This window comes from Poeciliopsis prolifica, unplaced genomic scaffold (assembly GCF_027474105.1).
Source record: "Poeciliopsis prolifica strain line A6 unplaced genomic scaffold, Auburn_PproV2 SCAFFOLD002, whole genome shotgun sequence".
NCBI classification, from domain to species: Eukaryota; Metazoa; Chordata; class Actinopteri; order Cyprinodontiformes; family Poeciliidae; genus Poeciliopsis; species Poeciliopsis prolifica.
The window spans coordinates 857,501-882,500 of record NW_026562377.1 but is presented as its reverse complement, the minus strand read 5'-3'; the positions used below and the strand labels follow the sequence as shown (position 1 = coordinate 882,500).

At 46.5% G+C, this 25,000-nt stretch overlaps 1 protein-coding gene across 18 annotated transcripts in view; it reads left to right on the top strand.

Annotated features, from left to right (window-relative positions):
* The window catches only part of mast2 (microtubule associated serine/threonine kinase 2), a 65,161-nt gene that overhangs the window by 20,229 nt on the left and 19,932 nt on the right, over positions 1 to 25,000 (top strand). For 8 of the 18 annotated variants that reach the window (XM_055059284.1, XM_055059305.1, XM_055059295.1 and 5 more), the window contains 4 exons: positions 12,401 to 12,432; positions 17,219 to 17,389; positions 22,868 to 22,959; positions 24,471 to 24,546. In XM_055059284.1, coding sequence (XP_054915259.1) covers positions 12,401 to 12,432; positions 17,219 to 17,389; positions 22,868 to 22,959; positions 24,471 to 24,546 — 371 coding nt within the window. Of the gene's footprint in view, positions 1 to 12,400; positions 12,433 to 14,578; positions 15,307 to 17,218; positions 17,390 to 17,914; positions 18,894 to 22,867; positions 22,960 to 24,470; positions 24,547 to 25,000 lie in introns of those variants that run through there. The other 10 variants (XM_055059325.1, XM_055059360.1, XM_055059334.1 and 7 more) reach the window with 5 other exon arrangements.

The following is a 25,000-nucleotide window of genomic DNA, read 5'->3' as shown; positions in this document are numbered from 1 at the left end:
TGTTTTAAAATGTCACAGGAAAAGAAAAATCTGAATTGGCTGAGTCCATCGACTGATTGTAGAGAATCAACCAGGCTGCGCAGAGCGTGATGTCATCAGATGTTGACGCTAAGTATGGCTGGAATAAACAGAAAGTAGAGGTTGCTAACAGGAAGCAGAGGTTGCTCGCAGGAAGCAGAGGTTGCTAGCAGGAAGTAGAGGTTGCTAGCAAGACGTAGAGGTTGCTAGCAGGAAGTAGAGGTTGCTAGCAAGACGTAGAGGTTGCTAACAGGAAGTAGAGGTTGCTAACAGGAAGCAGAGGTTGCTAGCAGGAAGTAGAGGTTGCTAGCAAGACGTAGAGGTTGCTAGCAAGAAGTAGAGGTTGCTAGCAGGAAGTAGCGGTTGCTAGCAGGAAGTAGAGGTTGCTAGCAGGAAGTAGAGGTTGCTAACAGGAAGCAGAGGTTGCTAGCAGGAAGTAGAGGTTGCTAACAGGAAGTAGAGGTTGCTAACAGGAAGTAGAGGTTGCTAGCAAGAAGTAGAAGTTGCTAGCAAGAAGTAGAGGTTGCTAGCAGGAAGTAGAGGTTGCTAGCAAGAAGTAGAGGTTGCTAAGAGGAAGCTGAGATTGTTAGCACTCAGAAGCAGGAACAGTTCAGAATTTGGTTCCTCTGGTAAGGCTCTGGCCCTTATTCAGCAGATGTTTTCATTTTCCTGTTAGCCTGTCAATCTTTTTTTTTGGAAATCAGAACCCAAGTCTAGGTAGCCATAAAAATGTTTTTTGCAAAAACATTTTTTTCAGATTTTTCTTTCAACAGTTTCTCATTTAATTTCTTACAATGTGCATAAAAAATGTTAATGGCAGTCGATCCGAGAATCTGAAACGTGAAGAATGATCCAGATTGTACCTCCCCCGATGGCGTGGCCCCGCCCCCCATGGCGAAGTCCCGCCCCCGATGGCGTGGCCCCGCTCCCGATGGCGACGCCCGCTCCCCCATGGCGAAGTCCCGCCCCCGATGGCGAAGCCCCGCCCCCGATGGCGAAGCCCCGCCCCCGATGGCGAAGCCCCGCCCCCGATGGCGAAGCCCCGCCCTCGATGGCGAAGCCCCGCCCCCGATGGCAAAGTCCCGCCCCCGATGGCGGAGCCCCACCCACTGACAGTGGAATCTGTTTATAAGAACTTCCTAAGAATTTGTGTTCTGATTGAGTTTCTAAAGCAGTCCCAGTTTCTCTGGTTCAGGTTTTAACTGGTCCCCAGTCAGCCAGACGCCCAGACTGGTTCCGCTGCAGCGTGAGAAACAGGATTAACCCGTCCATTCAGAGCTCCGTCCGCGGCGTGCGGCCTGAACAAAAGGCGTTCTGTTGGCGACCCGATTCGACCCGGAGTCTTCATGGAGGCGGCCTGCTGACATCAGCCGTCTGCTTCCTGGTCGGCTCAGACTGGGGCTGCTGGGAGTTCTCCTGACACCAGCTGACAGCGTCATTTCTGAACGACTGACAGGGAGATGATCAAGAACATCTGAGATATAAGCTGCACTCATCAGGGTTTCACTGGTTCCACTGGTTGGACTTTAAAGAGGCCTGAGTGAATTAAAGGGTTTCCTGCTGGTGACCCGGCCGGTTCTGGTTCTGTTGGATCAACATTAATAGCAGAGTTTTGCACACTAAAACCTGCTGGTTAAAATAGCCAGTGAGTAAGCAGCACTGGTCCAGTTTGGGTTTCAGAACGGCGCCCCCTGGCTGCAGCGGGTTTTAAATCCCGTCCAGCATCACATTGCTTCAGTGTTCCTCTGAACACGTCCAGATCCGGCGGTTCCGGAGCGAACGCGGCCAGAACCGCCTCTCCGGTTCTGAGCCTGTGAAATCTGCAGTTCTGGTTCTGAACCAGAATCGGCCCGGTTAAAGGGAAATGGTTAAATGTTCTTGTGAGATTAGGGGGCATTAAAGCGCCGGTGCTGCTGGGACCGGGCCTCAGTCCGGTCGGAGGTCCGCCGCGGTCCATGGCCAGCCCGCCGGGCCGGGACAGGAAGCGCCTGGCGCTCCGGCGGTCGGTCAGCTGGTTTGGTTTGAGGCTGAACATCATGCAGGAGACCAGAGAGGTGAGCGAGACGAGTCCAGAACCTTCTTCAGAACCGTCCAGGCTGCCAGAGTCCATTTCCTGACACCTGGAGGATCTTTAGGTCTTACTGGATCCAGTAATGCCACTGGTTTCAACAGGATTCACCAGTTAACACCAGATATCCTGTTAAAGTTTCAGCAGTTTTATTAACGGCAGGAACTGATTGGGAAAATGTTTTTATTTCATTTTAGAATTTTATTAATATTAATTATTTTCATTCTGGTCTTTAAATGATCAACTGTAAAATTATCAACGTTTTCATCTGAGTCAAAAACGTTTTTACGCTTCAATAATTTATTAATGTCACTTTTTACTTTTTGAGTTGATAAAAATCGCTGACTGGAACATAGTTTCTGCCTCCTCTTGCCTTTGGGAACGTTCTGAGATTTTTGTGAACTATTGGATTTTATCCAACTGATTTCTTTAAATGTTCCTGGTTTTTAGTTCATGGTCATGAGTTTCTGACCATGAAATGTGAGCATTTTGCTGCACTGCAGGTTTTAGAATAGGATCTGGATATTTATGAGTTAATTTTTATAGATTAGATAGATTTAAATGCAGTTTGTCACTTTTGTTTTATTCCTTATAAATGCTCTGGTTGGAACCTTTTCATTCACGTGTTTCTGGTACGACCGTAGAGTCGACACTCGGAGGAGAAACCCGTCGTCTGATTCCTCTGGTCATCCAAGTTCCTCTGAATCAAAAATGGTCATTCCATCTTTTCCACACGTTCCCATAAAACAGTCATTTTCCGTCAAAAGCAAATATTTTCTGATAACCGTCAAGCATTTCCAGATGCTTTGTCATCATCCATATATGGAAGTGCTTCCTGTTAGTGTTTGGCGGTGCGTTTATTGTGAAAGTCGGTACAAAGAGCGGTTTGGGGTTTATTTTTTTGAAGAAGTTTGCCTTTAATTCCTGAAAGAATTGAAACTTTTAAAGTGATTGGAGTTGAACCGACGCTGGTTTTGGTGCTCAGACGTTTCTTTCCGTTCTGATGACATGAATTTTTGCGTCCAGCAGGTTTTCTGCTTTGGTTGAGGTTTTATCTGTTACATCTGGAGCTGAGTGGATTCCTGCGTGTTTATCTCAGTGAAGCCTGTTTCTCCCGCCTGCATTCGTGCTGGATCCTCTCTGCTTGAGGAACGAATCCATGAAGGAATTACCCAGCATGCCTTGCAGCTACTCTGGCTTCCAGGGAGAGCAGCTGGCGTTCGGATCATCCTGCAGCTGGAATGATGGTGGGAGATCGGCGTCCGGCCGGAACAAACGGCCGCCTGTTTCCCTGATGAGTGGGTGGAATCAGAATCCAGTGCGGGGATAAATCGGAGCGCTGCGACATTCTGCAAGGAAATATTTCTGATCAGAAATCAGAGCCATCCGACAACAAAACACAAAATGAGAACAGAGTTCAATACCAGCAGGGATCTGAAACTTGCTGCAGGAGGAATCTGTGTTCACAGTTTTATTTTTCTGAAGTTTTATTCAGGCTGGCATCATTTGCACTTTGGGAGCGCGCTAATGTGGTGCGTTTAATACAGACATGTTGATATGAATCTCCCACCAGTTTGCTTCCAGCGTCTGGTTTCTGTCTGAGCAGGCGCCATGAATGCCTAGAGGAACGTTCACCCAACGCAGGGAGTAACTGAACATTTCAACCATTCTTCTCTGAATAAAACCTTCTGGAGAATGGTGGCGCTCTGGCTGGGACGGCTTCGTTAAAACAAAATGGAGGACGGAAGGAGGAGCAGATTCGTTGATGTCTCCTGGTTCTGCCTGCAGACCATTAGCTTGATGCTTCAGCGGGAACCGCGGGTCCATCAGGCAGCCGGGTTCCTGCGTCTCACAGGAAAAACATTAATTGGATTTTGCAGGTTTGCTCCCTGCTGATCTAAACCGGAGCTAGAATCAGGAAATCTGAGCCGTTTGTCCAACTGATGGTGATAATTACAGACGTCCTTCGAGGACGATGCTCGTAAAGTTACACAAATTAACTCCAATAATTCTGATTATTTAGCCTCTAAGAAGAGGACAAATGTGAGTCCATGTTTTCCTCATCTTTTACATTCATTCATTTAAAAATGCCACAGTTAGCTCGCTCAGAGCTAGCTCAGTAATTAGATTGTTTCAATATGAAATATTTTTGCTTTCTAGCTAAAGCTCTGAGCGAAATGTTTATTTGGGACTGAGCTAGCTAAATATTTACAAATTTAATAAAATAATGGAAAACATGGTGAAAATATGACTTTTCAAAAATAAGCCCTTTTCTAGCAGTCTGAATTATTTTTGTTCATTTTTGAAGCTTAAACCTCTGTATTGTTGCGTAAAGCTGGCGGATGAGTCTGAGTGGAGCTGATGTTTCAGCAAATTGAATCAGTTGGTGAACGGAGGAGAAACGGAGCAGCTGCAGCAGGAGCCGCAGCAGCATGACTTCATCGGTTTCCACAGCGAACACGCCCTGCCGCCATGATATGCAGCTGCAATCTGGGTCACATCCTCCCCAGGAACACGCTGCGTAACGCCGGTCTGTCCCCGCAGAGAAGCTGCTGACGCTTCACAGCCGAGTCCAGAACCCCCGTCCAGAACCCCTGACCAGAACCCCTGACCAGAACCCCCGACAAGTCCAGAACCCCCGACCAGAACCCCCGACCAGAACCCCTGACCAGAACCCCCGACCAGAACCCCTGACCAGAACCCCCGTCCAGAACCCCCGACAAGTCCAGAACCCCCGACCAGAACTCCCGTCCAGAACCCCCGACCAGAACCCCCGTCCAGAACCCCCGTCCAGAACCCCTGACCAGAACCCCCGACCAGAACTCCCGTCCAGAACCCCCGACCAGAACCCCCGTCCAGAACCCCCGACAAGTCCAGAACCCCTGACCAGAACCCCCGACCAGAACCCCCGACCAGAACTCCCGTCCAGAACCCCTGACCAGAACCCCTGACCAGAACCCCCGACCAGAACCCCCGTCCAGAACCCCCGTCCAGAACCCCTGACCAGAACCCCCGACCAGAACTCCCGTCCAGAACCCCCATCCAGAACCCCTGACCAGTCCAGAACCCCGACAAGTCCAGAACACCCGTCCAGAACCCCCGTCCAGAACCCCCGTCCAGAACACCCGTCCAGAACCCCCGTCCAGAACCCCCGTCCAGAACCCCTGACCAGAACCCCTGACCAGTCCAGAACCCCCGACCAGTCCAGACCCCCCGTCCAGAACCCCCGACCAGAACTCCCATCCAGAACCCCCGACCCAGTTTCTCCAGGAGACCTGCAAAGCCTGGTGGTAGGGGGCGCTAGCCCTTCACCCGCTTTTCACGCTACAAAATATTAAAAGTTACAAAAAACCTGTAGGTGACATCATCTCTCACACACACACACACACACACACACACACACACACACACACACACACACACACCCACACACACACACACACACACACACACTCTCATCCAGTCATTTAAACTGCAGTTGCTGCGAGTTGTTGCCTCACCGGCGGTTCCCCTCCAGACTGACTGAGGCCAGATGTCAGCCATGTTGGATGGCGGCTCCTCGTCTTGGTGTCTGCAGCTCAGTGGTGTGTTGTCCCCTCTGAGTGTGTGTGTGCGTGTGTGTGTGTGTGTGTGTGTGTGTGCGCGTGTGTGTGTGTGTGTATGTGTGTGTGTGTGTGGTGTGTGCGAGTGTGTGTATGTGTGTGTGTGTGTGGTGTGTGTGTGTGTGTGTGTATGCATTGTGTGTATGTGGGTGTGTGCGAGTGTGTGTGTGTGGTGTGTGTGTGTGTATTGGGTGTGTGCGAGTGTGTGTGCGTGTCGTGCGTGTATGTGGGAGTGTGTGTGTGCGAGTGTGTGTGTGTGTGTGTGTGTGTGTGTGTGTGTGTGTGTGTGTGTGTGTGTGTGTGTGTGTGTGTGTGTGTGTGTGAGAGAGGACTTCTGGTTCGTCTGCAGCTGCATGTCTTCCAGGACGGCGTTGCAGCTGCAGGGGAACCAAATCAGTTTGATTCATATTTAAAAGCAAAGTTTCAGATTTAATCCTCTGCATCTGTTTGTAACCCTGAATTATTCAGGAAACTCCACCTGCAGACATGATTGGAGGCTTTCAGATGTGCTTAACATGAAAACAAGTCAGAGGATTCCTCATCTTTTTATTTCACAGGACCCCACTTACCCAAATCTGCTCATTTATTGACTTTTAGTGTTTTGGATCTGGAACAGTTTCCAGATTTCTTGTCCTCAAAATGTTGATGCAATGTTCACATTGCATATGTGTTTTATAGATTTGTCCTTTCGGCCCATGTGGCAAAATGTTTCAATGCCTTTGCTTCAGAATGAATGCTACGCTTTATTTTTTTCTTTCAGAGAAAAGGAAATCCAATTTTTAGGCCGGTGATTTGGATTTAATGACCTCTGTTCCAGGAAACAGTAAAATGTTGAGCAGCTAATGTCATGGTCCAGCCTTCAGTTTTATTATATACATGTATTTTCCTTCCAGTCAGCCAAATGCTCTCATGTCCTCCTCAAGCGGTTTGGACTTTAATACTCCAGGATTCATGGAGGTTTTAGAAAACTGGTCCAGGTTTCTGCTCACGGTGGCATAAATGTTGATAAAAGTCATTATTCAAGGTTCTTCAGAGTTATTGTTGAAGCTGGTCATTCAAAGCAAACAGCAAGACTGTTAGCAAACATTTTAGCATTAGCATGTCATTAGCAGTTGGCTATTAGTTTAGTAATATGTTGGTATTACCAAAAGAAGCTTCTAATGTCATGCTAGCTAATAGTAGCAAATACTATGTATAAAATTATATATTAATTCAAACATCAGCTAAGCATCCAACATCATGTTATAATGAAATTAGGAAATATGGTACCCAGTTGTTAGCTAACATTTAAAACTATCATCTATGAAAAGAGGCTATCATGTTTATAGTGAATAGCGAACATTATCTATGATGCTAAATTTTTGCTACCATTAGCTAATAAACTATTAGCTTAAATGCAGCTAATAACATTTTATTATACGAACAGTGGCTAGTAGCCTAAAATCAGCTGCTTTGCCAACTTTAGCCTATGCTAGTATTAGCTAATCTCCAGTCTCTAATTAGCATGTTAGCATTAAACAGGAAATATTAACTATTATAATAAGTATAGGCAATGAGCTTCAGTTAAGCATTAGCACTAACATAAGAGAAAATGTTACCATATTCTGTGTTCAGCTAGCATGCTAACTTTAGCATATTTAATTGTTTACAGTAAATAGTGAACTTCATCTTTGTTGCTAATTTTAAGCTATGTGCTGCTCTAAAACTAATAGCATTTTAGCCAATTACAGCTAACATTTTTTATTGGAGATGAAACAGGAAGAAAACACATTTCTTCTAACTAATAATGAGGCATCAAATATTCAGCTGCTTAATGATGACATAACCCACACACAACGAGTGTTTCCTCACCTCAAAGATTCAAGCAAAGCTGCTTATTTCGAGGTGATTAAGCAGCTCTACCTCCACGCTTTTCTCATCTCTGGAGTATTCCACCTGGAGGCTTTTATGTTGGCGGGTCACGGCCGCTCGTCCCTCCCACGGCCTCGTTCCGGCGAAGACCCCCACTTCAGTCTGGCACTTTAATGACTGGAAACGAACCCAGTCTCTGCAGCACGGCCTGTTCTCAGAGGCCTGGCTGCCATCAGAGCTGCAGGTGTTTCATCTGCTCTGCTGAAGGTTAAAAGCTGGACATAAACGGATGTTTTCTTCTGAAGACACACAAACAATCCTCCCTCAGGCTGCGGTGGGGATCGGCCGTGTTAATACAGCCCAGCTCAATTACAGAGCGTGTTTCTGTGGGACAGAACCATGTAAACAGGACAGCCTCCCAGTGCTCCCAGTAGAGCCATAACCGGGGTCCGGGTCGTTAACCAGCAGCTCTGAGGCGTACATTAGAACACATCAGCGGACGCTGAGGTCATCCGCCACGGCGGCTCTCTGCTAGCTTTAGCGGGGCCTTGTTTGGCTGTCTGGTTGGTTGGAACAGAAAGTTCTGCAGGATTTGCTGCAGGAACGTTGTGAAAGCGTTCTGGTTTCAGTGAACTGACCTAAACCGGAGTTTAATTAGATTTATCTTAAGATGGATTATCACACAGGCAGCTCTTTATTCCTGAAGGTTTCTTATATAACTGCGGTTCATTATGTCTCATTTGGAAAACTTTGATTTCCTCAAAGGAAGATGCAAGAAAATCCTGAGGACGGATCTGCAGATCCGGGTTAGATCGACCTGCAGCCACTGCATAGAGAGGACATGCATTTTTATGATTGTTATTAGCAGCCAGTTTGATTTCCGTATGGTTGTTTGTGTTTCTGGAGGGAAGTCATGTGACAGTGATGCAGCAAAGGACTGGGTCGTTGATTTGAACCAGAGAAGCTTGTTGTGGTTTCAAAATAGCCAGAAAATGAAATATCACCAGAGGAAGACACACTTCTGCTAAAGCGCTAACAGCTGAGCTAACTATTCCTTTAGCGCATTTGCTAACTGGGAAAATGTTCAGTGCCGTTAGCTTCCCTTACTAGCAGCAAGAAACTTTCTGTTAAGTGATAGTTATTGATCATGTTGGATATTAGTGTTGGGCACTAATAGGTATGCTAATTGCAGACCTAATTCTTAGATTTGTGGTTTAGTACTTCTTGCTAGTGAAAACTTTAGCTTAGTTTTCCCAAAAGTAATTTTTCCAGATAAATTCTGAAACACTAATTTTCTCGGCTGTTTCATAAACTTCCAGTTGAATGAAGTTGGACATCTGTGTTGAAGATTTGGTCATAAACGTAAGAATTCTTAAAGAAGTTATCCGTTTTTATTCATGCTTTTATTTTGAAGTGACAGTTTATGCAGCAGTTGTGTTTCCTGTCGTCACATTCTCTCCTGTTCTTCCCCGGCAACTGTTTCAAACAAGAACGATCCAGGAAGAAAACAGCTGAATATCACATCAAACGCCGTTATGGAGCCTATAAATTACTGTTTCACAATTAAATTGATGCTTGAATGTTGGAGTTTCTTTAAGGCGGAAATCATTTGATTTGCCCAGAGTTAAAATGATTTAGCCCTAATGTTAGCGCTTTAACGTTAGCTTCCGCTAAGTGTTGTTTTTGTTGTTTCCCTGAATTAAGTGGATTTTTTTTAGGTTTCTTAGTCATTTTATTGATTTTGTTGCTATAAGTGATTTGAATCAAACCCTGAATTGTCATTTTGAGACAGTTTAGGGTTTGAATATTGATTATTGGGTCTCATATTCATACTTTCTTTTATTTGTATTTAGTTTAAAGCTGGAGCCTGTCCTGGTTCATCAGAGGTCAACCAGTTTATTTATCTGTTAAGCAAACCAACTAGTCGTTTGGGGATGACCTCTGACCTTTTCCAGGTTGCTGGTTGATGCTGATATTTTGTTGTTCTGGAAGCTCAAGGTTTTGGTCTGGATGATAAATGGTCCCAGAAGTTATTATGATAAATGACAATATTGTTATGAAACCATTTTGACTAACATGATGGTAATAATAATAAAGCAAGAGGACATACAGACAGATGAATAAACTTAAAATTTTAGAAACTTTTATCACTGGAAGACATTTAAATATATCAATAAATAAAATTAATCTGAGGTTTAACATCCCGTTTTGAAACAATAAATCAACCAAATTATTGAGCTGGTTTTAGTTTATTATGCGATTGATTGATTGATTGATTGATTGATTGATTGATTGATTGATTGATTGGCAGGCACAGGCCTGGTGACCAGTAAATCCCTGAAGTTATGAGACTGTACTTTCTTTTTGCCATTGATTCTCTGTAAATCTGCTGCGTTCGACTCCGTCGTCTCGTCTCATGGTTTTCTCCATCAACGTGTCTCTGGAGGATGCGCCGTCGATGGCGGCCTTTGTTTGAGCCGCTTTGTTGTCGCCGTTTCCTCATCAATATTCACGGAGTTCATAATGGATTCCCGCCGCAGCGCTGACCGCGCCGCGCCAGCCGTCTGCCAATTCCTCGTTTGTAGCTCGACTCAAGGGGGTTATTATGATCAGGCCCTGGGTGGAGAACCGCCCGACACACACACACACACACACAGACACACACACACACACACACACACACACACACACACACAGACACACACACACAGACACACACACATGGACACACACACACACACACACACACACACACATGGACACACGCACACACACACACACATAGACACACACACACACACACACACACACACACACACATGGACACACACACACATGGACACACACACATGGACACAACGCACACACAGACACACACACACACACATGGACACACACATGGACACACACACACACACACACACACACACACACATGAACACACACACACACATGGACACACACACACACACACATGGACACACACACAGACACACACACACACACACACACACACACACACACACACACACACACACACATGGACACACAGTTTCAACAAAGACACATCCTTATGGTGCGTTTTCTGAATTATTGCTGCTTATTATCTGTTTAAACTGTAATTCCTTTGTTTTCTAAATACTGAATGTTTTCAAACAAAACGTTTCATCATGTAAGATTAAAAATACATTTTGATAAAATATTTTTGTTTTTCAGTTGAAATATTTTTTCCAGTTGCTGGAATATTTAGTTGCTCAGCAACATTTAGTTTAAATTGTTAATGAAACCAAATAATTAGATTTTAGTAAATGTTAATGTTGTCAAAGTCAAGATAACATAACTGAGCTACTTCCCTCTCCTTTGCTAATTTTCTTAATTAAAACCTTTTCCTGATTTTTTTCTGGTTGTCAGTGTAAATAGTTTGTTGCAAAGCACTGCGTCCGTTTTTCGTTTATATATCAGATGTATATTTGAGATTTAGCTCATTATATTGATAACAGCTGAAAGGGATGCTAGCCCTCATTAGCCAGCAGCTTTTTGCCCTACAGCAGGAAGCTGGGGGCGGGGCATCGTCCTGCAGCGGGTCTATGTCGAGTTTATCTGGAGAGTCCATCCTGATTAAGCTGCTGATGCAGCACTCCGCCTCATCTTTCCCTCCGTCTTCATAATGACATTAACCCCCCACTGTGTCTCCATCAGCCATTAAACATGAAGCATGTTACCAGATCCTGCTCTGCTACACGTCACTGAGGATCAGTTCATCTCAGCTGGAGGCCTGAAACAGCCTGGCTGAGTCTGACCAGAGGCTGCACTGCCTGGGGATGATGATGGGGGTGGAGACGAAGGTGGAGGTGGAGATCTCTCTCAGCACTCAGGCAGCAGCTGCAGAAACCAGAACCTTCAGCTTAATGCAATAAAGTGTCTGATGAGGATCAGTTTCTATCTCTGATGGATGCTAAGAGCAGAAAGTACTTGGAGCCTTCCTCCTCTTCCTCCTGCTCCTCTTCCTCCTGTTCCTTGTCCTCCTGTCCTCTTCCTCCTGTCCTCTTCCTCCTGCTCTTCCTCCTGTCCTCTTCCTCCTGCTCCTCGTTGCGTTGCCGTCCCTGCAGACCTCTCCTCTCTGATCAGCCAGACTATATTTTCTCCATTATCGTCTCTGGAAACAAATTAAGAGAAATGAGCCATTTATGAGGGTCTGCTCAGCCTGAAGCTGTGTGTGTGTGTGTGTGTGTGTGTGTGTGTGTGTGTGTGTGTGGTGTGTGTGTGTGTGTGTGTGTGTGTGTGTGTGTGTCTGCAGTGCGGTTCTGTGGGCGACACGCTGCAGCCTCATTCGGACAGTTGTTAGCATGAACAGTGAGTGAATAAGAGTTACTTATTTTAACTCTTAAAATAAATAATATTTTGTGAAATTTGCTGATTTTTTGTATATGTAAAAGGACTGAAGTTGTTTTACTGCAGGCTGGATCTGATGTGCTGCAGCGACATCTGCTGGTCAAACTCCTGCACTTTTAAGATATAAATGACCAAATAACTTTTGCTCATGTTTTAATATTTTTAAAATAAATATTCATCTAATTTCTGTGATAACTAAGCCTTCAGTATTTGGATTAAGCAAACCAAGAGTGAATTTTCTGTAGTAAACTTGTTTCAAATTGTCTTTAAAAATTGACAAGCCTCCAAACGAGCTTCATAATCTTTTTCATCTTACATTTTTTGAAGTTATTCTTTAGTCTAAAAAAATCCTATTTCTAAGAAACTTTATGAGCCGAATTGAGCCACGCTTTGAGCAACGCTGTTTGAAACGCACTGGTTGATGTTTTGAATCCAGAAACTAACTGCTTCTCTGTTTCCTCTGTTTCAGAAGGAGCTGAGTCTTCCCAGAAGAGGCAGCTTGTAAGTACCTGAAACACTCCGTCCAATTAGAGCTCAGCTCTCACCTGGAGAGAAACAATGGGTCATGGTTAACCCAATGGGTCAGGGTTCACCCAATGGGTCAGGGTTCACCCAATGGGTCAAGGTTCACCCAATGGGTCAGGGTTAACCCATTACTTCTGTAACATCTACAGACTTCACCTTTAGATGTCACTGCTTTATCTTTGCCGCTTCGTTCAGGTCGCCTCCTGCTGGAGGTTCAGGTGAGGCGCAGGAACAGCTGCAGCTCCGTCTGTCGGTCTATTTATATCAGGTGTGTGTGTGTGTGTGTGTGTGTGTGTGTGTGTGTGTGTGTGTGTGTGTGTGTGTTGGTAATGTTTTGGACCTGCAGGATCCAGATGGTTTCCAGGAAAGTTCCTGGCTCTGTCTGAAATGATTCCCATCATGAAAAAGATTTTTCATGATGGGAATCATTTTCTGTGTCCTCTCTTGCTTCCTTCACTCCTTACTTCCTCCTGTTTTCTCCTTCTTTCCTTCTTGTTGTCTTTTCTTCCTTTCAACTCTCTGGTTCTTCCAGATTTCATATTAAAAGCCTGTATGGTAATAAATGAGGGCCAGAAAGTCTGCTTTAGCCCAAAAGTCCTGATAGTGAAGCTGAACTTCCTGTTTGTGAAGCTGAACTTCCTGTGTGTTTCAGGGTTTCTCCCTGTTGGAGGTTCTGATGTTTTTAAAAGGGGCCCGTAGGTCAGGTTCTGCCCCGGGCCTCATGCAGCCTTGGACCGGCCCTGCAGGATGAGTTCAATCTGCTGCTCTGCATTAATGAGCAACAAACAGATTTAATTCAGAGCTGCTAATGCATAACATTTCTGTCTGTTGAGTTTTTAAAACACAGAAACTGTTTGGTTGCCTGAGTTTAAGTTTCTCTGATCTCGGCGTTCATCAACTCTGACAAAACATTTCATATGATTTGATGCATCGTGTAACCGGAAAAATAATAAAACTACTAATAAAATAATATAAAACCAGCGTGATGCATGACTACTCGGCGAGCGTGAAAGCTCCTCACCGGCACATGAACTTTACAGGGCAGACAGCGCCACCCGCTGGACAGCGTGTTGGGATGTAAACGCTGCATAATTGTGTTCACAAAGATAATTGGGTCTCATCGCTCCTCAAAGCGCCACTACAAGTTATTCCTGCGGATCAGTAGAGCTGCACAACCAGAGCTAACGCCGCGGGTTCACATCCTACTTTTTCCAGAGTAGGATGTTTACATCAACTTCCTGTGAGGAAGTTGATGTAAACATCCTAAACAAACTGGACCCTCCTTTCAGTCAGGGGCCAGTTTGACTGAAAGGAGGCGCGTGATCTGTGCTGACGTAAATGTCATCCAGCTGATTGGCAGCTAATGCTCTGCTGTCAATCTGCTTTAAATGCATAAATATAAACCTACCTACTGTAATTCTTTCAGGAATAAATCTGCTCCGCCAGTGAAATGCTCAGAGCTACAGAGACGTTTACCCGCTGCAGCACTGCTGAAAAAATAAATAAATAAGGATTTTTTATTTATTTTTATTATTATTGTTATTATAAACCAAGCAGCGCTTCGCCTGGCGGGGCTACCAAAGCATGGCGGGCTGCCAGGCTTCTAATACACTGTTGTTTTGATACTTTTTGATACTATTTTATCTCCACTTTTATTTTTGCAAGTATATTCAAAATATAATTTTACTGTAGCATATATGTAACATTTTCTTATCTAATTATTTAAATCAATTTTAGAATCACTTTTGGACTCCAGAACCATTTTTTAAAAATAGTAATTTCATTTTGATTTCTAAAATTAACTAATATTAATTATCTTTTAAATAGATAAAAGAAATTATGCCAAAAATACCAAACCGTGAAAAACAAACTGGCTATAATTTTTTAAATTATTTTTATTAAAAAGAAAACAAAAATATTTGTCCCAATAATTTCCACCAGTTCTAGTGTCTGTTTTACAGTGTAATAAAACTTTCACAGTAAATTCAAGTTAAAATAACAATAACAGTTTCTAGAGACTTTCTTCAGATTGTTAAAGCCAGATGGTTTCAACCTGTTGGACCCGACCGGACCCGGTACCCTCAACCCCCCCTCCCCCCTCTGTCCTCTGGACGCCGCAGGCAGCAGAGCGTTAGCTGCTAGCAGAGGGATTAACCGGACAGCTGCAGCAGGATCGGCGCTCCGGTTCTGGGAACATGGAGGGAACCGGGTCGGCGCTGCTCCTTTCGGTCCGGACGGCTTCCCCGTGAAGGTTTTGGGTCGGGTTTCGCCCTCAGAGGAGGAACCGCTCTCAGATTTATCCTGACGTTTAGAACAGGATGTGGATTATTCCGGAACAAACAAGGAAATCCGAAATGGGATTTATGGAGCAAACTGGTTCTGAGAGAAATCTGCTGTGACTGCAGGTTCTGGATTAGCATTCAGAAACCCAAAGAAACGTTTCACCCTGAGAAGTGTGTGTGTGTGTGTGCCTGTGTGTGTGTGCCTGTGTGTGTGTGTGTGTGTGTGTGTGTGTGTGTGCCTGTGTGTGTGTGTGTGTGTGTGTGTGTGTGTGTGTGTGTGCCTGTGTGTGTGTGTGTGTGTGTGTGTGTGTGTGTGTGTGTGTGTGCCTGTGTGTGTGTGTGTGTGTGTGTGTGTGTGTGTGTGTGTGTGTGTGTGTGTGTGTGTGTGTGTGTGTGTGTGTGTGTGTGTGACATAACTCTGAGGTCATCCCTTTAAACGGAGATCAGGACAGACAGATGAGCGGCTCCACGCTGCTGGATTATCACAGATTACAGCTCAGCCTTTTGTCCCAGAACACGAGATGAAGAGGAGGAAGGAGCGCTGCGGAGCGCCTCACCTCCGCCTGCAGTAAGACGACCAGAACCAGAAATTGGATCACTTGAGCTTAATGGGAGGCAGAACCAGAGTTTAGGTTCTGGTTCTGTCTGTCCGCCTGATCATCTTTCATTGCGCATTGATCCAGTTTTGCTTCCATATTTAATGAATTTTTCTTCCTCATCTCAAACTTTTGAATTAAATTAATGATTAAATGATTATTAGCGTTAAAAAAATCTGTTGTTCTCTGGAATCGGTCAGGAAGAGTAGAGAGGACGAATCCAGACGAATTCTCCCGTTGAGTTGGTTCCTTCCACTGACAGAGAACCGGATCAGAACCGTCCGCACAGCCGCTCTGGTTCTGGACGGTTCACGAGAAAACCCAGTCTGGATGCGTCATGGCAGACCCGGCTGAGTTACTGAGGCTTTAATTAGACCGGACTCCAGTAAGTCCAGCGGTCAGAGACAGGATGTCCAAGGAGATCCTGTGGGAAGATGGCGGTGCTCGCATCATCCTGACCCAATCTGAGCTGGCGAACAGCCGGCTGACCCCCAGGTCGACCCGAGACAGAAACATTATATTCTCGTTTTAATCCAGATTCATGAGGGTCTCACGTCTCTCAGACTCGTTGGTTAATTTGTGCTGATTGATATACTGGAGGTCAGCGGACAGCTAGAAGCTCGGCCAATAAGAAACCCACCGGGCCTGAAACGCAGCCTGGAGGAACGCCACATGAAATGAACCAAAGCCGACCCGTTTTAGGAGGTTTAATCGGTGAACCAATCGGTGGCGTTGGTCTCCCATTCCTAAACGAAGATGGCGGGGCGTCTGTTTGTCATGGAGCTAAAGACTAACAGCAATAATTCTGGTTGTTTGGCGCAAGCGAATAAATGGAGGATCACCAAGCCGTACTTTCAACATGTTACTTATTCATTTGTAAACGTCAGTTCCGAACTGCTTGCTACCTGTGTAATTAATTTAGCAAGAAAATATTGAGATAATAAGTTCAGTATTTTGCTAGGAAGCTAAATATCTAGCATTAGCACAGCACCTAAATACTGAGCTTTCTAATTCAATATTTATCTTGCAGTTTAAAAATATAGCTTTAGATGTTTAGCTAGCTAAATAACAGGTTTGCTAACAAAATATTGATCTACCAAGTAAATATTTGACTTTAGCGAGAGAATGAGTATTTTGTAAACTGAACATTTAGTTTCTAAACTAAATATTTAGCAAGTGAATTAGATATTTAGTTTGAAACTGACATTTATAAGTGAATAACATGCTGAAAACACATAAGCTCCATTTTTCCCCTTTGACAGGCTGAATAACCCAAATTATTTCTGTTAATTTGACTGTCAGTGTGGAGAACCTGAGCGCTGGCAGTGGCTCTGATTGAACCCAGAGGTTCTTCTGGGTCCAGCTGGACTGGTTCTGAGTCTCATGGTTCTGCATTAAATTCTCCTGAATATTTGGGGTTTTCCTGTGCTGCGGCCGTTGCTCAAGCCGTTGCTCTAGCCGTGGCGACGCTGAACACGTTGAAGCGGTGGACACCCAGCGGGTTGCAGGCCTCCACCCTGCAGTTCTCCTGGACTGGCTGCAGAGAAGCTTCTCCATCCCTGGATCCTTCGCTCACAGCTTGAACTGAAGGCAGAAAAATCCAAACTAAAGCTTTTCTGTCCAAAAGCAGCAGAATCAGTTTTCTGAGGGGAAGCGAACGCATCGTGATTTGAGAGCAGTTCGTGTTTCGTTATCAAGTTGTGGATTATTTACATCTCAAATGTTTAGGTGGAGTTTACGATAATAAATCTAAATTCCAGGTCTGGAAACGGATCATTATGTAGCTGCAGTTCCCACCAGGTGCCACTAGAAGGCTCTGCAGTCCTCTCCACTCTTCCCCCCTCTTCATCCTCTCTTCCTCCTCCTCTCTTTCTCTCTCGTCAGAGTCTGGTCACCGGCTCAGCTGCGTTGCCACGGCAACAGCAGCTTCCTCCTCCATCACCTGCTGTCCCCCACCTCCTTCCAGCCCTCCTCTCCCTCCTCCTCTCCCTTCTTTCCCTGCGACGGCCCTCTCTCCGCCCCTGCTTACCTGCCAGGAAACCCCTTCCTCTGGAGGTAAGCCCCGCCCCCTCCCACCTGTAACACTCCTGATTGGTCCAGAGAGCCGCCTGCAGACATGCTGGTGGGTTTAAACACTTTCAGATCAGCATAGCAGGAAGTGGACTGCAGCGCAGGGCATTCTGGGTAACACTAGCATTAGCTTAGCGCTAGCAGGAGAAACGACTGGTGGTATTTTACCAGAAATCTGACGCCTCAGTTTCTGATTCCATCTGGTGGAGCAGGAAGTTGCTCTCTGCATCTTCAGAGGTTTTTGTGTCGTTTCCTGCCGTGGTTCTTGGTGCAGCGCCCCCACAGGCCAGGAGGGGAACAGGCTGGTCTGACTCAGAGCGACTGGAGAACAAAACGTACCGAACTGTCAGGAGGAAAAACGCTCCGATTGTTTCCTCTTTTGGCTTCTGGAGACGTTAAGACTGATCGACGCTGGGATGGTTTTGGTGTCTGAGCAGCAAAATCTGCAGGTTTAGTTCAGCAGCTGGTGGAAGCAGAAAGAGCAACTCTGGGAAAACTAAATCCATCAGAGTTATGGATCAAACTTTTATCAGATCTGATCTGAAAATCCTCTCTGCTCATGCGGCGTTAACTGCTCCACATCTTATTTATTGTTCTGTTATAAACATGGAACTGAAGAGGTTATAAATATGAGTTCAATAATGTCACAAAATCCATTTTCTCTTTGCTCAGTTAATACTTAATGCAGTTGACACAAAATAATAATTAATAATGCAATGATGGGTTTTTTTAAATGTTGAGAAATGTAATCCTTCGTTATAAAAAGATGGCCGGTTCTTTTGTGAAAAGAACTTATCTGCTTATCAATTAAGTAATGAAATTAATCAACTCTTTAGATTATCTCATTAATGGTAACATGCATCTGTAGTGAGGAAAAATAGAAGAGACCAGCACAGAAAAAGGCCCAATATATAGAATTTGACAAGTCTTAAAAATATACATATACAATAATCATGCTGCAAATCTTCCAGATCTCATTTTGAACATTTAATATACATTTTAGTTGTTTAAACAGGCACAGTAGTTTTACCCTGGATAGAAATATTAAGACATATCAAAGACGTTCTCACTACAGGTGGCGCTGTTTCCTCTGAATGCTGCTCTGAAGGGTGTGTGTGTGTGTGTGTGTGTGTGTGTGTGTGTGTGTGTGTGTGTGTGTGTGTGTGTGTGTGTGTGTGTGTTGACGTCACGTCGGCTGCTGCATGTCGGGAGGATTTTGAGGTTCTGGAAGAATCGTCCGGTTCTGGAAGAATCGTCCGGTTCTGGAAGAATCGTCCGGTTCTGATCCGGGGGAAACAGACCGGAGAGAGGAGGGGGGCGGGGGGAGACGGTCGCCACGGCAGCAGCTTCTGCACGCGCTCAGTGCGGCTGCTGACAGGTTGGAGTCGTCGTCATAGCGATGCCGCTGGAGCCTCAGCATGTCTGAATCCTGGACGGTTCAGTCCAACTTCTCACTGCCAGAGAGAAACATGCTGCGGCGCTCCGAGAGGTACGTCTGCATCCAACCGTCCATCCAACCGTCCATCCAACCGTCCATCCAACCGTCCATCCAACCGTCCATCCAACCGTCCATCCAACCGTCCATCCAACCGTCCATCCAACCGTTCATCCAACCGTCCATCCAACCGTCCATCCAACCGTCCATCCAACCGTCCACCCAACCGTCCATCCAACCGTCCACCCAACCGTCCATCCAACCGTCCATCCAACCGTTCATCCAACCGTCCATCCAACCGTCCATCCAACCGTCCATCCAACCGTCCATCCAACCGTCCATCCAACCGTCCATCCAACCGTCCATCCAACCGTTCATCCAACCGTCCATCCAACCGTCCATCCAACCGCCCATCCAACCGCCCATCCAACCGTTCATCCAACCGTTCATCCAACCGTCCATCCAACCGTCCATCCAACCGCCCATCCAACCGCCCATCCAACCGCCCATCCAACCGCCCATCCAACCGTTCATCCAACCGTCCATCCAACCGTCCATCCAACCGTCCATCCAACCGCCCATCCAACAGCCCATCCAACCGCCCACCCAACCGTCCATCCAACCGCCCATCCAACCGCCCATCCAACCGTTCATCCAACCGTCCATCCAACCGTCCATCCAACCGTCCATCCAACCGCCCATCCAACCGCCCATCCAACCGCCCATCCAACCGTCCATCCAACCGTCCATCCAACCGTCCATCCAACCGCCCATCCAACCGCCCATCCAACCGCCCATCCAACCGTTCATCCAACCGTTCATCCAACCGCCCATCCAACAGCCCATCCAACCGCCCACCCAACCGTCCACCCAACCGTCCATCCAACCGTCCATCCAACCGTCCATCCAACCGTCCATCCAACCGTTCATCCAACCGTTCATCCAACCGCCCATCCAACCGTCCATCCAACCGCCCATCCAACCGTCCATCCAACCGCCCATCCAACCGCCCATCCAACCGCCCATCCAACCGCCCATCCAACCGTCCATCCAACCGCCCATCCAACCGTCCATCCAACCGCCCATCCAACCGTTCATCCAACCGTTCATCCAACCGTCCATCCAACCGTCCATCCAACCGTTCATCCAACCGCCCATCCAACCGTCCATCCAACCACCCATCCAACCGTCCATCCAACCGTCCATCCAACCGCCCATCCAACCGTTCATCCAACCGTTCATCCAACCGCCCATCCAACCGTCCATCCAACCGTCCATCCAACCGTCCATCCAACCGTTCATCCAACCGTTCATCCAACCGCCCATCCAACCGCCCATCCAACCGTCCATCCAACCACCCATCCAACCACCCATCCAACCGTCCACCCAACCGTCCATCCAACCGTCCATCCAACCGTCCATCCAACCGTTCATCCAACCGTTCATCCAACCGCCCATCCAACCGTCCATCCAACCGTCCATCCAACCGTCCATCCAACCGTCCATCCAACCGTCCATCCAACCGTTCATCCAACCGTTCATCCAACCGCCCATCCAACCGTCCATCCAACCGTCCATCCAACCGTCCATCCAACCGTCCATCCAACCGTCCATCCAACCGTCCATCCAACCGTTCATCCAACCGTCCATCCAACCGTCCATCCAACCGTCCATCCAACCGTTCATCCAACCGTCCATCCAACCGTCCATCCAACCGTTCATCCAACCGTCCATCCAACCGTCCATCCAACCGTTCATCCAACCGTTCATCCAACCGCCCATCCAACCGTTCATCCAACCGCCCATCCAACCGTCCATCCAACCGTCCATCCAACCGTCCATCCAACCGTCCATCCAACCGTTCATCCAACCGTTCATCCAACCGCCCATCCAACCGTTCATCCAACCGTCCATCCAACCGTTCATCCAACCGTCCTCCGAGGCGCTCCGGGTTTCTCTGTGGTTTGTGTCGGCATGGTGACGGGAAGCTTCCTGATGCTGTTTGTTGAGGAGATGCGTTTCATCCCGTCTCCTCGTCTGACAGGAAGCAGGAGATTCAGAGCAGCTGATTTCTTCTTCTGTTCTCCCGCTGGGCTCCAGAGTCACTGAGCTCCACCATCTTGGATCATGCAGGAAACATGGGCTGCACTGACTAGTTTTCTGACCTGCTGATTCTCAGTTTGGTCAATGCTCTTGTTTTATCTTTATGTCTGAATGTTGCTTGGTGGTAACTGTGGTTGATTTTTAGACCCGTTCAGAGGCTGATCAGATTGTTTGATCAGATCGTTTGATCAGATCGTTTGATCAGATCGGCCGATCCTGATCTCCCAGTATGAGGAAATCGCGGCAGATTTCTTGGTGCATGCCGACAGGATGCCATATCACACCGGTGAATGAAACTTTGTGGTGATGTGCTAATTTCATGCTGTAAATCCGTCACGGATGTAGAGATGAAGGCAAACATGTCAGGAAGCGTAGCAACTGAGAGGCACCGTGTGGTGATGCTTCCTGTAGCTCAGCTGCTTTCCAGGCTGGAATCAGCTGATTTCTGTGATATGGAAACGACGCACATGCTTTCTCCCGGTGTACTATAAGCCTGGCGGGCCACCAGGCTTTACTGGTGCTACTTAAGCATTGCTCATTTATTTCAATCTTTTTAAAATGTTTGCATTTTTAAGACTTTAAAGTTGGTGTTCAGGTATTAATCTTCCAATCTTTCAATAACACATAATTTCATATTTTCAAACTCAAAACCATGACGAGCCGCTGGATGAGTGGCTGCCCCAGCGCCCAGCCACCGGACTTACCAGGTCTTCTGGGGGAAACCTTGGATGCCGCAGCGTCTGCAGTGTTTTGGCCTGCAGCTGCTGTACCGCCGTTACCTGGTCAGAAAGAACCAGCCCGTCAGCCACGGCAACACCGACGTCTTCTACAAAATAACTAGCTCGAGTTTCACGAAACGGGAAAAATATTTCCTTCCTGACCCGTTTATTGGGGCGAAAAGATACGACAAAGAACAAGCTAGCTAGCTGCAGCTAGCCACGCCTGCTAGCTGTTCAGCATTTATTTGTTTGAGATGAAACTGTGACGTCGTTATTTAAAAGCAATGTAAAACTAGGCTGATATTTTATAACCTCAGACCTGCTTCAGGCTCTGCTGCGTTCAGGAACCCTGGTTTTTCTGAGCTTCTGCTAGCGTAGCATTTACAGGCTGCAGGAAGCCTGAGTTCTGATCTGCATCCAAACCCAAGCATTGATTTCACCAGCTGGACACTTTGAGCCACCCAACCTGGCAACCCGCGGCTCAACCTGGCAACCCGCGGCTCAACCTGGCAACCCGCGGCTCAACCTGGCAACCCGCGGCTCAACCTGGCAACCCGCGGCTCAACCTGGCAACCCGCGGCTCAACCTGGCAACCCGCGGCTCAACCTGGCAACTGATGAAAACGTCTGTTTCTGTATAATCTCTGCTCAGTTCTGACTGTAACGGCGGCCCATGTATCGCCTCAGTGTATGTAAATATTTGAGCTGTATTGAAGCAGGAACAGAGTCCAGTTGGTTCTGGTTCTGGAGGTGTTGAAGCGTCTCCAGTCACCAACGCTAATTACTGTGTGTTACCGTGTGTGTTCTGACCAGAACCAGAACCGCCAGCCGGGTCCGGGTTTGAATCCGTTTTGTTTCTATTCTCAGTAAAATAAATGAATTCTTTTCTTTAATACTGTGTTTGATTATTTTATGATCTTGTATTTCTTGTAAAAGATTTCTCAGGAATGTTAGAAAAGCCTTATATGAACAAGTTAACTGAGAAGTTCCAGAATCTTTGTTATGTTTTCTGCTTGGTGGAAGCGGAGCCTGAAACGCCTCTCCGCTAACAGCAGCGATTGTCCCGTCTGGGCTTCACCGTGGGTCTGGGCAGCGATTCCCAGACGGGACAATCGCTGCTGTTAGCGGAGCCTCTCACCTGTGCTGACCTGCTGCTGACCTGCTGCTGACCTGCTACTGACCTGAAGCTGTGTGTTTGTGTCCACAGCTGCCGGGCCAGCAACAGGAAGAGCCTGATCGTGACGTCCAGCACTTCCCCGACTCTTCCTCGGCCGCACTCCCCTCTACACGGACACACAGGTAAGACCTGCACCGCCTCCGACCAGCAGGGGGCAGAGTGCCTTTTAATCATCACTCTGGATCATTTCTTTCATGAAACCTTCAACGGGCGGCTTCACTACGCTAATCGCTGTTTTTCTGGATTAAAGTGAAAATATTAACATTTAGGAAGACAAAGCAAAACATAATTGTTGAGTGAAGCGCCACCTGCTGGACGGTCAAGACTAAATGTGTGACCTGTGCCGGCTGGTAAAGCGGCAGGGAGGAAGACTCTGGTTCTGAGGAGATGAAGATCAGTTGGACCCAGAATAGATTAGGTTCAGCTTATTAAACATTCACAGGAAGCAGCAGTGATATTCTCCTCCTGCATCCTCTGAGGCTGTGTTGCTGCGGTAACGCTGTCAGTGACCTTGACCCATCATAGGAATAATGGGGCTGCTGAGGCGACCTTAAGGTGTTCAGGCGACCTTAAGGTGTTCAGGCGACCTTAAGGTGTTCAGGCGACCTTAAGGTGTTCAGGCGACCTTAGTGGCCCTGCTATTGACCTTAATGTTTGTGGTGCTGACCCTGATGACCTTGTGACCTTCCTGTCAGTCGCAGCCATTCTCCGGTTATTTCTGTTTTCTTATCTCTCTCTCGGCGTCAGCCTGCAGGAATAGTTCTGAGGTTCTGCTAAACTGGGTCACTGCAGTTCACTGCAGGTCACCATGGGTCACTGCAGGTCACCATGGGTCACTGCAGGTCACCATGGGTCACTGCAGGTCACCATGGGTCACTGCAGGTCACCATGGGTCACTGCAGGTCACTGTAGGTCACCATGGGTCACTGCAGGTCACCATGGGTCACTGCAGGTTACTGGAGGTCACTGTAGGTCACCATGGGTCAATGCAGGTCACCGTGGGTCACTGTAGGTCACCATGGGTCACTGCAGGTCACTGTAGGTCACCATGGGTCAATGCAGGTCACCGTGGGTCACTGTAGGTCACTGTGTTGCTGATATCAGTAATAATCAATCATTGTTGCTTTAAACCCAACAGAACCAGATTCTCTGTTCTGCCTTTTTCCAAACTGTTTGACGTCCAAAAGGTTTTAATGATTAAATGCACAATTCAGAAAAACCTGCAGAAACTACATTTAAACAAAACAATTCTTCAATCCTAGTTTACAGTTTTCTGAATTTTCATTGATTTGAAGTGAAATATTTTCCAAATACAATGTGTTTTTGCATGTTTTTAGCTAAATACTGCATGAAACAATACTAAACATATCCAGATATTATGATTATCTGACGTTAAGCTGCTGCCAGTCTGGATGTGTTGATGTGGATCAGATGGCGAAGAAAGTAAACTCATTTTTGTTCTTTATTTTGTCATAATTTTAAGTCTATTTAGTAATAAAGCTAATTTTACTGGATGGATAAACTTCGTTCTGAAACATGTTTCAGGGTGGATCATGTTGGGCTGCAGCAGCTGCAGAGTTGTTGGAGATGAAATGGACAGATTTTGTATTTTGCCCTTTTCTGTGTCTTGCAGGCACCAGCCCACTGGACAGCCCTCGCAACTTTTCCCCCAACGCAGCGGCGCATTTCTCCTTCGTTCCGGCTCGCAGGTGAGATCTTCCTTCACCTGAACAGAAACGCCGCAGAGCTGCTGGGCGTTGAACCGCAGCGTCCTGCTTGGGCTCTCTGCAGTAACAGCTGTCTGAGATCTGCAGCAAACAGAGACGCTGCTCTGCAGCTCATCCTGTGAACAACGTCGTTAAAGTTACTGCGACTAATTTTATTGCAATAACTTCTCGTGTCTCATGACAGGAAGAAATGTAATTTCACTTCATAAGTAATATTTTCATTGTTTCTATAAACGTTAGTTTGAAAAAGTCTTTAGGTAGCAGGCTAAATATTTAGCTTCTAATCTTAGCAAACTGGCTAACTTCACTTTTAGCTCCATACTTAGTATTTAGTTAGTTAGGACCTAGTTTAACTAGTTATTTAGCTTGTTAGCCAAATATTTAGCTTCATATTCAATCTTCAAACTGTAAGCTAGCGGGCTAACTGTTTATCGTG